Here is an 18,593-nt window from a genome sequence, read left to right as displayed (position 1 = left end):
GTTCTAGTACTTATATTGTTTTTTTTTTTTGCAAAAGTGGGTTTTAATAAATGACGAAAGTTGGTTTTAATAAACTATCCCGCGTCATCTGGGAAAGAGTTTTTTCCTTGGACGTTTTTACGGAAACATGATAATACAAGCGCCGTACATTGTTCGGACTTTAGTGAACGTTAACAAAACTCGTTCCGCTTACACGGTTTGGCGATCCGTTTGTAATGTATTGCGCTTGCACCAACGGGTTCTTTAGTTCTTGAGGCGTTTTGTGTGGATACATATATAGACGTGTCTTGTTTTAAATTTGTTTGATATCCTTTGGACTTCCGGCGGCAGCAGCTCTAATAGTATTAAAAATACGCGCTCACTTTGTTTTGTCGAATAAAAATAAAACGGGTAAACATGAGTAGAAAGCTATAAGGTTTTTGTTTTATCCGTTCGAGAGGTCCATAAAAATTGAAACTACCGTAAAATATCCGTCCGGTCATGACGCACACACTATAATATGTACATAGTGCGTGAGCACAGATATTGTGTTATATTATATAAAAATATCATGTTGTTTTTTTCTATTTGCACCATCTCGCTCGGTGGCGTACAATAATGCGTTGTATTACTTGCAACGTTGTGCTAACTGAAAAACAACAAACAGTCCCCCAAACGTTTATTTTCATTTTTCTAAAAAGTAGCCGTCTCGGCTGGTGTGATCTCTTTTGTCCATCCAACCAGCCGGCAAAATAACAATGGCGGCAAAGCAGACCGTACACTGTATGAACAGTCGTTGGTGTTTTGACAGACGGCGTCGATGGAATAACAACAGTTACTCTTTACACACCATGGGCATTGGGCAATATTATATTAACAGCTATACATCCCTTTTCTGCGCATAACACATATGACGCGGTTTATACGTTCCATAACGACACGCGGGTCCGGAGCTTTGGCCAATTAGTGCGGTCAGTGGGCGTAGGAAGTCCGCACTTCCGGAAAACTGACATTATTATTTCCGCAATATTACATTCAATAACAACGGGGTTTTATGTTATTTGTGGCAACGTGTCGATTCCCACTGTCCCGGGCTTTGTGAGTTTAAGAAACTTGTAATGGTTAGGCTACGTTGTGTCTTGGTGGTCATCCGACGGCAAAATATTTTTCACGAGTCAATTGGATTTCGGCGGTGTGTGCATTGGGAAAAGGACTTTTTTTTCAGATTTCATCATGCGCTAGCAAAGTACACTAGCGAATTTCAACAAACAATATCGTACATTAGTTATTTCAAAAAAAAAAAAAATATATATATATATAATATCTTGGTTCGTACACAGGACGTATGTTACAGATTTAAGCAAATTTACGCTTTTGAAATACACTAAAAAGAATCTAATATCACTGCTACTGCGAATTATCCTGAGATCTTGGAATATTAAATTTCGCAATAAGGTGCTTCGTTCCTAGAACGAATAGTTGGTATTATGGAACAAAAAGGAATCCTCTGGATTATTTACATTGCAATATATAGCATATTTATGTCACTATATAAATGTAGAAACTTATCTTCAGACTTTCGCATGGCTAAATAAATTCTAATAAGTTAAGTTCTACAAAAAGTTTGCATGTATATGCATCGAATTTAAAAATTATATTTGATATCTATGTTAGAGAATTTATTTAATTTGGAAAATACATTAAAATGTCTGATCTTTGATTCAATAACGAGTTATATTGTTACAACTTAGGTAAAATGTAAAAAAGTGGTTTTTTTGGTTAAGAGTTTACTTTCAATAAATTTCGATTTGTTAATAATTTATTTACTTGTACTTTATTTTATTGTACTTATGGACAGATGTGTGGGTTGTTTTAAACTTTGAAATGTATTTTGAGCTCTTATATATGAAATATAAACGGACTCTGTAAAGCTCTTATAAAATATATCGATGAGAAATTATATAAGCCAGAATAATTTTTACTGGTGGTAATTAATAATTATACCGTAACCTCTATGCATCCTTAAGAGGATGTCAGTGCAGCGGTTTACCGGCACTAAAACATGTTTACTTTAATTGAAAATTAGTGGCTTTTAATTGATAGTAATGCAAAAATATCTAATAGATTATTTAAAGAAAACAATATTTTGAAAGACATCTCGAAGCCATTTTTTTAGAAGTTATAGGGTTTAAAACTAACAGTTTTTTTTTAAAATAAATTAATGAATGTCCTATTTAAAATAACAAAAAAAAGGCTTCGAGGTGCCCTCAATAATTTTGTTTTCTTTAATTCTGATTAAAAGGGTTTTTTGCTCTAAAATCACTCAGTAAGTCGTATTTTTGGATGTAAAAAACTAAGTTTTTATGGAAAATTTTTTTAAATCACTGTCGCGGATGCTGTGATATTCTAAAAAAATAATTTATCTACCAAAAAATAGTCTTAATTAGTGAACTAGTAATTACACATCACAGTTTAACCTTTAAGGTAAGATATTGTAAAAATTGCCTATACTTTACTCTTTAAAATGGGCTGCGCTGACATCATCTTAATATAAATAACTGTTTACAGTTGAGCTTTCCACGTACGTAAGTTTCTTAATTATTCTTCTCGTACATGTTAACACATTCCCTCAAGTTTTCGAATTAATTTTAACTTTAATTTTACTTTTTCTTCATTTCGTAGTGTTAAAAAAATAGTTATTTTGAAAGTTATACCATTAGTATAACATTAAAAACTATTATTATAAAGGTTTTGCCATCACCTTATTTAAACTCGGTTATTTCCATATAATAATTACATAATACGCTTTGCATGTAAAAATATAATAATTTTGTTCGTGAATTTTGATAGTACGTCATTGTGATTTTTTATTGTTGATACATTTTTTTGTTGACAAATTTTAAAACTTTTAACGTAAGTGTTACTGATTTTGCAATAACTCGAATCAGCTGAGTTGAGCGTTTAAAAATTAGTTGAAACTTAAAATTTGTATTACTTTGTAATAGTCAATTTCGAATTAAATTTGTATTTGAAAATTAATTAAAAGTTTCAAAATATCAATTGGTCGAGAAACACAACGTACGTTAAACACGTCTATTAAGGTTTGACGTTTACGCTTAATGATTATACGTATATTGTCGCTCTCAGTTGCTCGAAGACGTTGTGTCAATGTGCGTTTTATCATCTTAATGGCGGCGACGTCTTTTAATAAACGTTATCACTATGTTCCGATGCCAATAAAACAATTGCGCGTGATCCAAAGCACTCTAATTAAAATCGCATCCCTCGACCAGACCACAAGCAGACGGTACTTTTAATTGTGCACTCGCCGGTTGCAGTTTAATTTCGGGTTGATATTCTATTAGCATCAGTCTGTGGTAGGTTTGCCGTATAATAAAGGGTTTCTAAAGTGCGGCGGCGTGTATAATATGCGGTTACGACTCTGCACGATTGACTTACTGCTTTTTATCGTCTTCGGTCTGACGTATGGTTGGCGGCGTCGACTAAATTAAACCGTGCTGGCCCTTGCCGCCGCGCCGTCTTGTTCGTAGCCCGAGCAAGGTGCAGCGCCTTGTCAATTAAAGGTCGGGTTTATTGCAGCACAATAAAACTGGCTATAGCTGTATTGTATACAGCATAGGTGTATACCTAGCGTGTATGCACTATATACTCAGCGTGGGTAATCCGCTTTTTTTCTCCTTCTCCTTCCGGACATACAAAATCACAAGCCGGCCGTGTCGTGATTCTTTATCGTCGCCCGGTCTGGACGTCCTCGGGGAATATTATTCCACCCCTTTTTTTTTGAAAAAATTTATCCCGTATTATTTATTGTCGGCGACTTTATTATCCCGCAATCGCTCGGAATTCCGTTGGCCGGATTTCGGGTAAGACGGTGGAGTTCGGTGGTCCACGACCGAGCCAAATTTTCTTTACACGCCGGTGGAAATTATTATTCAATACGCATTCACAACGATTGTGCGAGTGACGCACGACTAAACAAATCGCCGGCAGACTGTGAACGGTCAAAACTGCCAAATCAAAACTCTGAATATTATGCTGATGAAAGACGGTATGGTCAAAATGCATGACGCACGCCATTAGCCTACCGATCGTATAAATTCGGGTTATCGCGTCGGTGTCCGGAAGGAAAAGAAAGGCACGCTTATCCGGCTAGCTTGTGGAGAACAATTTTGAAATTTTTACTATAACGGCGACAGAATAGGACCCGGCGGACACATAGTAAAAATTTATAATAAAACAAATATCATAAGTCACCTTTTATACCTTTGCGGAGTAAACAAATCTTGGCTGTAATATGTTGTACCGATTAAAATACATTCGGGGGTCTCCGACAACGATATTTGTCGACACGGCGGTAAGGTCGAAAAAGGATAAGCTATCGCAAAACATACGGCTACTATGAAATGTATCGTACCTTGCATACGGCTAGTGGATGATTAGGCGAAAGCGGGTGTGACAGAGATAGAGTTCGGTGATGTGTCATCATTAGAGGAAAATATGTGAATTTTGCAAAATATGTAATACTTGGGCAGGGAGGGGGTGGACGTTTGTTTTGTGGTACTGCTGACTCTAAGCCCAATGTCCCTATTATCAAGTTCTTCGCCTACCTATTCACAACAATATTAGGCGATTTTATCGCGCATATACCAACAGCATATTATGGACATTTTTTACTTAAAAAAAAACAAAATATCAAACCTTCTAAGGCGTTGTCTTGTCGGCACGCTGCCGATTCTCTGTGCATACTGCATAATATATTACAGTAGATGTAGTTTACACGTATTTCCAATTGTAATTCGCTTATTTACATTCGTACTATATACAAAACGTGAACGTATATTAAACATGCCCAGCCAGTTGTACACTGTACATTAAAGAAATACATACATATGTGTGTGATGTTGCGCGCGCGTTAAAGTTTTTCATTGTGGAATCGAAACACGGCCATAATATGCACCTACTATTCTAATATATCAAAATTAAATGCACGAGTTAAGTTTAAAAATATATTAATCATATAGGCGCGTTGGAGGTGCTCTTTAATTGGGCCCGACCCCCCTCCTCTCCTTCCGTAAACTTGTAAATTACATACCGTACACGATTCTTTACTTTACCCGTCCTGCAAAATTTTCACCGGGAAGTTCTTTTATTATCATTATTAATTAGCCGAATACCTTTATAGGTACCATATAATAATTTAGCACTATGGTAGTTTTGAATATAATTGATAACCACTAGCACTTAGCAGTAAATGTACAGCGTTGTAACGCTGATGTTAACTGTTATGCCATGACGCGATGATAATTCACTTTTAGTCGCATTGTATTCGACGGTCGACAGGTATTATTCGTTGTTCTGTGTGATATATACTTTTATATATTGTATTATTATGTTATAAATGGTAGGGTCAACACAATACAAATATTGACATAAAAAACTAGTTAACTTTTAAAATGTCCTATTTTGTTTACAGTTATAGTCATTAAGGTTGATGTTTAAGACCGGTCAATAATAATAATAGTAAAATTATGACAAACGTTTTAAAATTAATTACGTTGCGATATAGTATGATAAAAAGATGGATTTACCAAATAAAACTTATCGTTATATTATATAATAATGTTCACTTCGGTGCTAATTTAAAATTAAGATTCTGATAAATGTTGTAAAGCCTGAACGCCGTGCCGTAATAAAAATAGAGCGTGTGGCGTTCTTTAAAAAATTTAGCATATGTAGAGACAAATTATCTGAGTGGAATACAACATACCGCCAAAATATAACGTTTTAAATAAGCTCGTGTGTTGTTTAACCAGATTAATAATACAAATCTAGTTTAGGCGGAAAATTACATATTGCTGGCACATAAAGTGGTTTCGAAATTCGGGATATCATGTTGGCGATAATAATAATAATAATTTGTTTAGTACCGTGTGTTCGATGTTTATTTACTACTTTAAGCTTTACAAAACCAATAATTTGTTCTCAAACGCAATGCTTAACGGTATTAATAAGATGTAATCGAGTTCTCGAATATCGAAGGGGAAGCTTGAACAGTATAATATTTTATGCGTATAAATATGATGATAGGGGATGGTTTATGGGAAATCTTGCGTGGGTGTTCGGTGTCAAATAAATATTTACTGAGAAAATATTATTCAACCGCATCGCACCTTAGCATACTTTCACATATGATAATAAGTTGGATTGGAACTACGTATATTGTTATTCATATTATTCGTAACTCGATTTTCGGTAATACTTGCTTCTATAAATTTCAATAATATCAGAGACCCGCCACCATTCTGTCGACCGATCATTTTAACACGATTTCAAGCATTCAATATTAAGACATTGCTTTATTGTTATATTATTATTATTATAATGCCATAAAAACACGTATTTTTAACGTTTTATATTTTATTAACAAATATTGTACTAACATGTTGTAATAAATTGACGGAGACAAAGCCGGATAACTACGCTGACCAGAATATTACCTATATTTGTTGTGCGTGCAGGCGTCATGATAATTATACTAGATATGCAATAGTATGAATACAGAGACTATATTGTTTGGTAATAAAAGGTCGATAAATTATTCAATGGAATAATTAATTAAATAGACATTAGAGTTTGAATAGTTTAAGTTTTAAAGAAATATTAAATATCATTAAAAATATTATTCAACTATTGATACAGAATATTTGTTGTTGAACTGACGTCTAATTGTGCCAGTACCGTGATCAGAGATTATTTGTTAGAAAGGGGTGTCCATAGCAAATTGGATAATGGAAATTACATGTTTTCTTTCTTTTTTGATTGGATTACACTATCTAACTTCGCTTACATTAGGCGTCACACCGCGAAATTTACCTTCAATTTCAATAACTACGAATCAAAGGGAAAACTGGACAACAAAACACGCTGATTGGTAATTTTAATTTAAATGTAATGCATTTTTTTGCGGTAATGTGATTTTACGCATTTAAGTATTTTTTTTTCCTGTGTCTTGTGTTCAATATTTTAATTTTCATACCGTCGGTCGAATAACAATATACCAACGTAGCTCGCACTCATAAGTGTTCCCTCGAATACCATAACAGGAATTCAGGGTTTGCAACAAGACCGATCGCCATAATCCGGCAGTTAAAACTTGTATATATGTATTATGTGTAATACGTATGTAATATATAATATCAAATATTTGTATTCACCGAAAACGCATTATGTGTGTAGGTATTACAGAATGTGTCACGTTGATACATATCTAGTATAATAGTATCATGCAGGGTTCGACGCGCTTGCGCCAACAGCAGCCGGGCTGTGCATAATAATATAATGAAGCAAAAACAATGGGAGACTTAACGTGGATTAATGGCGGTTTTCTAGCGCGCGTTCCTTTATCGCGGACAACACGAGCAGTTTATCGGGTCCATTACCGCCCGATTCGGATTAATGGTGGACCACATTGTATGTGATGTATATATATATTTTTACACGGCAGTTTTTCGGTCGATCAATAAATCTCGTTATACGAATTACACGGCTAAGCAGCTACCTACTGTTACTTGCTAGAGATCAGACTACGGTTAAACGTCTTGTTAAACGATATTAGGCGGTACGACCCACGGTGGTCTATCGGTCAGTCAAATACACTGCATATTAACGAATACGATCAATTTGATCAACTTGAAATAGATAAATTCATAGAATTGGTCACACCCGCGTTCGTTTACCTTTCTTGTATATTATAATATTATCCCTCGTACAGATAAACCGTAACCATCTGCTCGGAAGTCATACAATTTCGGAAACGGTCTGGGCCATTCAAAGATAAAAAAAAAAAAATGGATAGGCCATAAGAGTTTATTATCGCATACAGGACTTGTACATATTTTGAGTAAAGGCACGATTAACCACTTCCCTCCTCCTGAGACTGTTCGAATGTCGGAGGACCCTCGAAATGTTTCAACTGAATGTGTGATTTTTGAATGTTTGACGTATATATTGCTGCCAACGATGTTGCAGTTGCTCCTTTTATAAGATCCGGAATAACATCCATGTACATAATTGTACATACAACTGTATAGTTCTGACAAATTTTAAATAATTTATTAATTCTAACACACGAGTTGGTGGTCAGGTAACAAATCGGTAATCATTAGTAACGGTATTTAGTGATTCAATGTTAATATGTACATTGTACTCGTGTTTCATTAGAGTCAAATAAATATTAAATATTCTTGCCTTTCGGTAAAATTCTTTATAAGTTAATCGAAAAATTCCACCATCAATTTTCGATTAAATTCCAAAAGTAAAATGTTATATATTATTACTTATATCTACTATAACCGCTATATTATGATATTATTTGTTGCAAGAGATATTAATTTAAAGTTTATTTCGTAATATTTTATTAGTAATAAAATATTTTGTGTTTGGCAATCACAATAAACATAAAACGCAAGTGGTATTATACATGTATATTATTTAGATAGTAATTTTACCATTCGAAAAATGGCCATTATTCTTTACAATCAGAAATATAAAATTGTAAATTGATAAATATAATAACAATAATGATCAAATAAATAATAACAATTAATCATCTCTATAAGCGTGATTCAAAATAAACTAGCAATTGACGCAAAGCTCAATTAAGTGTTCACGGTTTGTGTTAATTTTATCTATGAGATTATAATCAATTTTTATTACAATTACAACTATTACACTTATTCGGTTATATTATTGTTGGTTCATAAATATCAGAGTATATTTAAGATGTGTACTTCCAGTGAGTGCATACTCATTTCATTGATTGTTAGACATATTCGATTTTTGGTTTGTAACTCTACTGTTGTTTTTGCAGGTGTCCTATTGGTCGACTAGTCCTGATTTAACTAACAAACAGCGTTTCGAATATTTTTCTCGAACAATACCGTCCGATTTGCACCAAGTAAAAGCCATGGTGGAGATCGTACGGAAGCTCGGCTGGAGTTACATATCTGTCATATACGAAGAGTCAAACTATGGCGTTAAGGCTTTCCAGGAGTTAGAAGTGATGTTGGCCAAGTACGATATATGCATCGCGGCCAAAGAAAAACTGGTCAAAGATTCGGGCGTGGCTGAGGAGAAAGCTTACGACGAGATCGTGTCCAAACTACTGAAAAAGCCGAGAGCCAAAGGTAAGACGATACAGTTTTTATTCTTATCAGTATTTGTGAACACAAACACGATTTGTAACGAATAAAACGTGTATCGCTTAGTATCGGGATAACTTTGTTTTTGGCAAACGCGTGCATGTTTTCTAATTGTCAAGTACATTATCCGAAAACGATTATATACTACCAAGTCTATACAAAGATAACTAAACGAGGCGACGATTGGTGATATCGGTTTTTAAAAACAATTGACATCGTCCCAATGGTGCTGGAAAAGTTACGTTTTTTTCTTATTAAACTAAATTATTATTATTTATTTAATATGCGCCACAAACAATAGTAAAACCTAAGAGATAAGAACTTATAAAAATATATAACAAACATAATGTATAAAATCAGTAATAAGTAAGTATAAGTTGGGTATATCTAGTTCACGTACAATACTCAACCCTGACCGATATTGGAGTAGAAAAGTAAGAAATCGAGAAAACTGTGGTATTTAAGTGGATAGAATGTAATCATTATAAAAGGTTTAAGCAACAGAGATTATTCCTAGACCTCGATTTTTTTAATCCAAGAAAAATTGCAATGACTTAAAATGCATAATATGAATTGGGTTATAATAGTATATAGTAATAGTAATAGTATTTCAGTAATCATATCCATCGTTTATAATGGATCGAGCTTGTGTATTGTGCTTGTAACAAATCGAAGAAAATGAACGTTAAACGGTTTTATAATTTTCAATTATCTTAAATATTCTAAACTCGTTCTGAAGAAAATTATACCAAAAACATGATTGAATATAAATGAGATAGTCGAGACAGATATCTCCATATAAAACTAAATTCATCAGACCGAAAAGGACTAACCAGGGTTTTATATGCTAATTTATGTAGCCATCAGCAAATTACCCTTCGCGACGCTATTTGCGTACGTGTAATTAGTATTTTCGATAGCGAACTTACTAAAAAACATTACTTAGATGATCAAGCGAACGAGCGATAATAACTCTTATACTTACAAAATACAGCACATTGAAAAGCAATAACATTTTCATACTGGTAATTAGTTGAGGTTACACGTTTATTTAATAACAATTTCGGTGTGGACGACATACTTCGAAAATATTATATTCGATTTCATAATAGAATAATGATGACACAATACAAAGAATAAACCTATAGATTAAAATAAATAAACTATCGGGTAGGAAAATTATTATTAAGTACTCATAAAAAAAAGTGTATGATATATAGAATAACTATATCGCCGTTCGCATCTGTCACCGCACTAAGTTGCCGGTCGCGTACACACAGCCCCTTAACCCATATGGTCGACCATTCACCCTTACCTTTCCTCTACAACTTGTTCAACATTAGAGGTTACATAAATGAGCGTAACAGGTGTTTTTTACTCAAAAGTCACTTAAACGATTGTGCGATTATATTCTTCAGCTTGAAAACGGGTGGTATAATGTCCTCTTAAAATGCGATTAGAAATCTGTTTACTTGAACATTTTGAGCCGAGGACATTTAACGACGATAAAGAGATTACGTTAGACCTTAACTAATTGTTTACCTAGAAACGAACAGCATCGAACGCGTATAAAAGTTTTGTTTGCGAGACAATTCTGTTCAAACAATAGCTTTAATCGTGTACTATGTGCATACCGTCCAAATAATTAACATTGTACGCTTTGGACTATGGATATATGTCACAAGACTGTGTTTCTGAGAAAGTGAACGTTTTAAATGGAAAATGTTGCAATGGTAGTCTCTACCATTTCCATTACAATCCCCTATCGTCGTTTGAAACTCTGCCAAGTTTAATAATGCTTCGCAACACATTACAATGCGCCGCGCAAAACCGTAAAAACTTATCAAACAAATTTTAGAAGTATTCCACGCCGTTAAAGCTGTAACTACGGCTGCTGATATTGAACGGTTATTGAAGTAGGTGTATGGTGTATCAAAGTCGTTTGTAGTCGACGGGTTTTCGTTTTGTTTAGTATTTCAACAACGTATATAATATCCGTATTAGTAATGGCAGCAGTCAGCACCGAGTAGTTCCCCGTTCGGCTGTACACAGTACAATATGTTTTACTACTTTTGCAGAGTTTTTCCGAGTAAAACGAAAGCAACGACCCTTGTTGTTATATTTGAATTTTATAAAATATTTGCGCGTTTTTATTTTTTGGCCACTTCTCCCCCAAAATCCGTTTACGGGCCCGAGTTAAGGTCCGGCGCTTAAACGGAAAATGAATACGCCATACCGACAGTTTGTACGATTATTATTTCGTCCGTGTTCGCGGCATAAGAAAATAGCGTCGCCGAAAACGCGTTACGAACAAATGTCGATCAGAAATCCGCGTGTACAAGGCACTGACCGTCCGGAATGTATAAAAGTTTAATAAGCTTTCGGGCAATCGATTCCCGAACACTAGAGTCGCCCCACAGCCTATACCCAGACCTCTAGGATAAAACCAAAAAAGTCGGAATAAAAACGGTCTCTTAGCTTTCCGAAATCGCCTCCGCCTTCCGTCGTCTCGGGCGAAATAAAACAAATCCCTCGACGGTCCCTCCCCGCCACACACAAAAAAAAAAGTCGTTTTTGAAACCCCAAACAACAATAGGTGCGCTGGTGTCTGATACGAGTGCGAGCCGCGAGAGGGGAAAAAAATCGAGTGTTATTAAGCGGGGCGGCACGGACAAAAACCGTCACCGATGCCTTTGGGCAACATCAAGATTAGTAGACCGTGCTCGGTTAGCTTACTCGTGCTGCTAAGTCCGTCCTCGCCGGCAAACGTGTGCTTCGGGCGAGATTTTAAACGTCTGTTCCGTGTTGTGTGCATTGTGTTCGGGTTATTATTATTATACCACGCGACGTCTAAAAGAACGACCGGGTAATACAACATAATCTCCGTCACAGTGATGGCGACGGTTGAGTTTAATAATAATAAAATAATAGCGCAAAAACGGAGATTTCATCTCGTCGAACGAACCGCGCGGAGGTGGCCTTCTTTTCAAGCCGTATGAATATAAAATATATAATAATAAAGTTATTATGCCCGTCGGCTGTCGCGGTTGAGGAGATTTTTGGGGCCAAAACGTTTTCCGCGGGCACGGCGGTATGATGCACGCACACGACGAGAAGGGTGGGGGGTGAAGAAATCGTAATAACGGCCATAACAAACGGCTGAAGACGTTTACGCGTCATTTGAAAGCGTAAAAAAAAAACGAAAGTAGTGTTATGTAGATGCGTATTTATTATATTATATATAATATACATAAAGTGAGAATCGCGACGACGTAACGAGGCCCATTCGAAGGGATGACGTTGATTTGCACATTCTTGGCAAGACCAGAAAAATAAAACCCCCGCAACCTGTAATACCGGTATAGAAATGTTCGCCTTTTATTCAAATTTCGAACGGCCCCGCTGGCAAGACGATCGGTAATATAAACGACCGGCGTGTAGCGATTGTATATATTGAGTTTAATTTAAAAAAAAAACAAAAAACGCTACACTTCTACCCATAGGTCTGACCGACACGAGTCCTATACCGGATTCTCAGGTGTGTGTGTGTGTGAGCTTTGTACATAAAAAAAAAAAAAACGTTACGGCTACAACTACCGGCGCGGTGTTGGTGCAATATTGGAAATGTCAAATTCGTGCGGAATATATTGGCTCGTGTTACAATCCGTCTCGGTCGCTTTTAATGCGTATATTTCATATGTACACATATACTCTTAGGTGACTAGTCGCCTTCTCCATAACACGCGCGACTGGAAACCGTTTTTGATTGATGTCAATTCGGTTTTTGTCGTAACGCCCGAAATATGTTTACCACAGACGACAGTTCAGCTTTATTAGAACCCCCGCGAAGTTTCCGATTGTGACTTGACTGCGTGCTTTGAGTTACTCTCTTGTTACGTTCAGAGAAAACTGCACAAGACCGGATCAGCAGCAATCTTATTTGCGTGTTACGGAATATATTACGCTGCTAAGGGTTGAATGGAAATGTTAAACTCGACGCAATACGGAGAAATCGACTATTCGTGAACTGTGCACTGAACAAAATTATATGCTATGTTGTAATGTTAACGGCAAAGCGCACACGTGTTGCAACTTCACATGAACATCGTGAAATTCACAAAATACACATATTAGATCAAGTATTTGGAGTATATGTTTTTACGATAATAACCCTATCAAAAGTGATATGACGAGGAGAAATAAGCGGATATAAGATAATATAGAGATACGAATAACGATTGATTTGAACTCTTATCGTTGATAAGAGGATATAATAGCTATGAAAAAGATTATTTTTGTTTATAAAATAACTATAAGCAATATTATCATTCATCGTCATCGGTTTATTTTCAAGACGCGCTAAGAAATTAAAACTAATACGCACCTAAGATGTATTATTTTTAAAGGTTTCTAAAATCTAAAAATAAACAAGACAAAGTGATTTTCACTCTTTAACCTCGTATTAGCTACCAATAAATAATATAATCATGTTAACGGCCGAAGTACAAGAGAAGATGACCCAGGGGACTTTACACCGAGTATATACTAAATAAAATCAAACCTGAATGTGACACATTTTTTAGTAAAATCATTTTAATATACTAGGACGTAAAAACGTATGGCAAGACAAAAAGTTTTGTATTCCATTTTTACTCTATCTACGCCACAGTTTATTTTATGTTGATAAAAATAGTGAAACTAGTTGGAGAATGAGATCAGTATACACAGTTGGACTTACTGAATTACTCATGGACTATCCTTATTATTGTTCTACATATTGTATTGTACATGTAGTAACCCGATTTTGTGCACTGTAAATTATTTGAAATTACAAACCAATCCAAAAGTAGAAATAAGTGGTCCTTTTTTTTTTCCATGACTACTCAGCTCGTGTTAATTATATTTGGTGGTTAACGTGCACGCGCGCCTAACTTGACATGGCGGAGCAATAAGACAAGGACAGTTGTCTGGAACAGACTACTCGGATTGTCTTGTGTACACGTGTAGGTACCCGTGTGTGTGTGTGTGTGTGCGAAGTCCTCCCTGGGATGCGAGTTTTGTCCCGGTAGGGCATTGTGTTTCGGTTTGAGCGGAGACGTGACGAGGGAAATTAATTATATTGTTTCTCGGCAACCGTATGTGTCTGGGCGTTAACCGCACACGGTCCGGCCAATTTGTTCTGTGAACGTTCCCGCAGAAATGGCAAACTTACGGGTTCTTCCGCGAATCGGGGTTGAAAAATAAAATAATTCTCGCCGTTCGGTCGAAAACGATAATTGATCGATAACCATGCCGACAAGTTTGCCCGTAGTGCGGTATTGGAAGTCGGTGGCAAATCTACCTTTGTCCGATGACAAATTAGGCGTACGTGGCCCGAGCAGACGATTATCTGCGCCGAGTGTTTTGTTATTTTTGTTAAGTAGGTACTTGAAAAAAAAAAAAGAAGGAAAATCCGGTACTCCTCGGCCGTGTTTCCCGACAACAAAAAAACGGTGGACTTAACAATGTACACATTCTCAAATGGATTAAACTGTTGTTGCTTCTTTTTTCTTTTCGCAAGGCATTTTGCCGGCACCATCTGTGATTTCATCAAAATGGCCCGTCTGACGAAAAAAAAAAAAAAACTAAATACGCGATGAGTAATATATCATTCCTTTGGTTTGTTTTCGAGAACCGCGGGACGTCCGCTATTTTTACTTATATTAACGTTTAACAGGAAAATAAACATGTAGTTACGGGGTAAAAAATAAAAATATATTCGACTCCGAGATATTTCCCGGTTTTCTTTCTCAGCCTGCGGTTATTTTATATACTCCTCCATCTACGTCATCTAACATGACATAACGTAACCTAAATATTTTATTCATAAAAAAAAAAACACATTTTTAAAATTCCTCTACCGGTTTGTATGTATATTATTATTTTTTTTTATTGGCTGTATGCATTACCCGATGGTTTGATGGGCGTGACATAATCGGTGTATTAAATATGTAAATAGCTTTTTCGTAGGCAACATTTAGCGTTAGGTACACGATTTACATAGAGTACTGGCCTATCTTAGAAATGGGACCTTTGGGACCCCAAGCCTATTTAAATACGAAATTACAGTAATATCAATACAATATCGTGTAAACGTTTACAATTTCTTAAACAAAAAGTTTCAGTGTACTTACCCATCTACAGTTATTGCTTTTTGTGTAGCCTTTAAACTACTGTAAAAATCCATTAACTGTGAAAACTAATACAATAATGGATAATGATTTATGTTGAATTTTAACGATTTTTTTAAACTATAAAATTATGAATATATAACTTACACTATAAATTTAATTACAGTTTGTATTATAAGTAGCGGCTCTTTTGTATTTATAAACGATATAGTTGGAATACTTGATAGAAGTATTTAAGTAATTAAAAATGAGATGGTTGAACTGTGTTGATTTTTTTTTAACTTCCTATTTATATCATTAAATAATTTGAGGAATATTGTTTTTTTTTTAGGGCTTTCTTTGTAGTTTTTTTTTAAATAATGAGATTTGAAAATTCTATCTTTACTTCTAAGTTTGTTTACTGATTAAATGTGGAATTAGTTAAGTACTATGTAAATATTATTAACATACGCCGTTTCTTCGTTGTAACTTCTATTTATTTCGAGTAGTAATCTAATAATAACTATTTTTATAAGACAATAGGAAAAATATTATGCCTTCAAAACATAAGTTTACATTGTAATGGCTGAATCGGTAAAAAAATCAACATACAGGATTTTTTTTCGTTGGTACTTGGTATTAACCGATATTAATAAATATTTGCTTGTCAACCGGCACTTCTGGTAGTATTGTTAATATCTGCAACCATTATCTCTTGTTACTCAAATTATAATAAACATATTCATCTAACTTTTTATTTACCTATAGTATAGTACCTCTAGTTTAAGTATACGTTTCGTTGTTACTATAAAGTTTTTAATGTCGGTCGGTATTTTTATGTTTGTAACGAAAACATATAAATGAAAATAAAAATAAATTGGAGATGATTATACCTGAATCCGGAGAGATAACCGTGAACCCGTATTAAATAAATGTTTTTTTTTATATTTCGTTAATAAACTGTCATTAAATATCTCAATATAGTCAATACTATATTGTAATAACAACATTAAATTATAAACGTCCACGTTATATCCAATATAAAGTGAATGAATATTTTTTATATTACTATTAAGTATTAGATCCATTATAGGTCAACGGAGTATTTTCATTAATGTTTCCATTAACGTCCTTAACGGTAAGTAACCGATAACAAGGATTAGCACACTCAAGCGTTGTATTTACTTCAACGTTACACGCAATTATGTTTGATATTAAATTGTGGTATAGTAATTATAATTATAATTACATTACAAGTTCATAATATTCATCGAATCTTTTCAGCATGTTATAATATTTTAACCCTTTCAAAAACTAATTATAAAACCTATACTATACAGCGAATCCGAATAAACACATGTTCCCTGAGCACTTGAATTACTTTTATGTACGTTTAGTGTAAAATTATTACTTTTGATGTTAGCTTCAAAGAATTTTACTTTCACTGGAATGGATCCTAATTAATACTTACTGGCTACTGTAGTACATATTTTAAGAAACTACATTTATGAATAAGAATAAATTAATGAAACAACTCTATGTCCCCGTAACTTTGGCCGTGCAAACATTACTTGATGTTTTAATTTGATATGCAATTTATTTCACATTACATTTTCTTTTTATTTCTATACATACCTTGACCTTGTAATGAAACCATAAATAACTTACCGTCATGTTCGTGTCAAATATTTTTCACAATCTGATATTTCTATCAAAGTTTTCGGTGAAAAATACTCTGTCTTTTATGTTAACTGTTATTAATGACATCAATGAACGAACTACGATGATATCATTAATTGAAACATTGTAGTATTTTTTAAATTATAAACAATAATTATTTTCTTCCTCTCTTTATTTGATATATTTTATTGCGTATTAAAACCAATATAATATTGCTTTTTATATGTTTTTTTATTAACGTAAACCTCTAAATAAGTATTTTGATACGCCATTTTAGGATCGCCATTAATATTACCAAACATAAAAAAAAATCGGATTTCAAAAAATATTTCCTATCTTTTTTTGTACAAGACAATATAAACTTTTTTTATGTCCCAAGATACAAACTGCCTAAAACTATTATGATCATCACAACCACTAATGTGAATAGTTTATGGATTTATTGTAGCGGTTATATTTTTAAAACATTACTTTAGCTTTCTTTTCGACTTAGCTGACTTATTGTACGGATTGATTGCAGTGTGATTTATTGAGCTGCTAGTAAGTGTCAGATTCCAGGAAACAAGCCAACTGTAATTACTAAGAATACTTTACAAATTAGTGGCTTTGCTATTGCGAAATCCCCAGTCACTAATTAGAATCATTTTTAACCACTTTGTAAATAAAGTAATACACGGGCAAATAAACAAGCAATCTTTTTATACATATAACATACCATGTACGATAATTAGCATTATAATAATATAAGCACTGTGTTGATGCATATTATGCAATATGCATAAGATGTACTTACAATTATTAAAATGCGTACTATAGAATCAACATTGATAAAATTAGATAAATTATTCTTCATCAAATAATTACATTTGCTTTTTTTTAACTTATAAAAGTTGTTAAGACCAAGAATATATAAAAGTAAGCTATATGTACTGGTTTAAAAAAAAACATTTGAGTTCTTAATTATTTTTATTTATAAAGTAGGTATCAAGTAAAGCCTAACAATAAAAAAAACAATTTTAAAGTGTAGGCGCAACATAAATCCAGAAAGTGAAACTCATATTATCATTTAAATAGCATTATACATAATACGGATTTCACAGGTATTCAGAAGTTTTGCATAATCTAATGTAGGTACTTGACCCGTTAATATTATAATACATAACCTATTGCATAATTACTTCTACACATTTCCTTTGAACCACAAAAAAAAGGAAATAATATTGGCCATGTTGAGCATTACCAGGTTGAAACAATAGAGTGACTTAATTTGAAAAGAAACTTTAACATAAGGTATAATAAACTTTGCTCAGACGACTAGAAGAAAAACGAGCAATAAGAGTATGCAAACTTAATTTGAAACACAGCCGGTGCGGTGGTAGCAAGGCTAATTAAAACTACATATAGGCATTGTTGAAAAAGTGTCCTCCAAGAAAATTTCAAGCAAGTTACAAATGATAATAGACTAGCAAATATTCTATATTATTTTGTTTTTAATTATATGGTTGTTACATTATAGACATAATATAACATAAAGTGATACCGATACTAATAGCACTGGGAAGAA

At 34.1% G+C, this 18,593-nt stretch overlaps 1 protein-coding gene across 2 annotated transcripts in view; it reads left to right on the top strand.

The window, feature by feature from the left end:
* The window catches only part of LOC126841928 (metabotropic glutamate receptor 2-like), a 150,938-nt gene that overhangs the window by 52,669 nt on the left and 79,676 nt on the right, over positions 1-18,593 (top strand). For both annotated transcript variants that reach the window (XR_007686248.1, XM_050578739.1), the window contains exon 4: positions 8,870-9,185. Coding sequence is in view for 1 of the 2 variants with exons in the window: in XM_050578739.1 (XP_050434696.1) it covers positions 8,870-9,185 (316 nt within the window). In the remaining variant the exon portion in view is untranslated. The remainder of the gene's footprint in view (positions 1-8,869; positions 9,186-18,593) is intronic.

This window comes from Adelges cooleyi, unplaced genomic scaffold (assembly GCF_023614345.1).
Source record: "Adelges cooleyi isolate 19-005CV unplaced genomic scaffold, UGA_ACOO_1.1 ACOO_flye_CR_arks_rails_tigmint_CR_PRNA_41, whole genome shotgun sequence".
Taxonomy (NCBI): domain Eukaryota; kingdom Metazoa; phylum Arthropoda; class Insecta; order Hemiptera; family Adelgidae; genus Adelges; species Adelges cooleyi.
The sequence above is the reverse complement of the archived record's forward strand: the minus strand, read 5'-3'. Positions and strand labels throughout refer to the sequence as shown.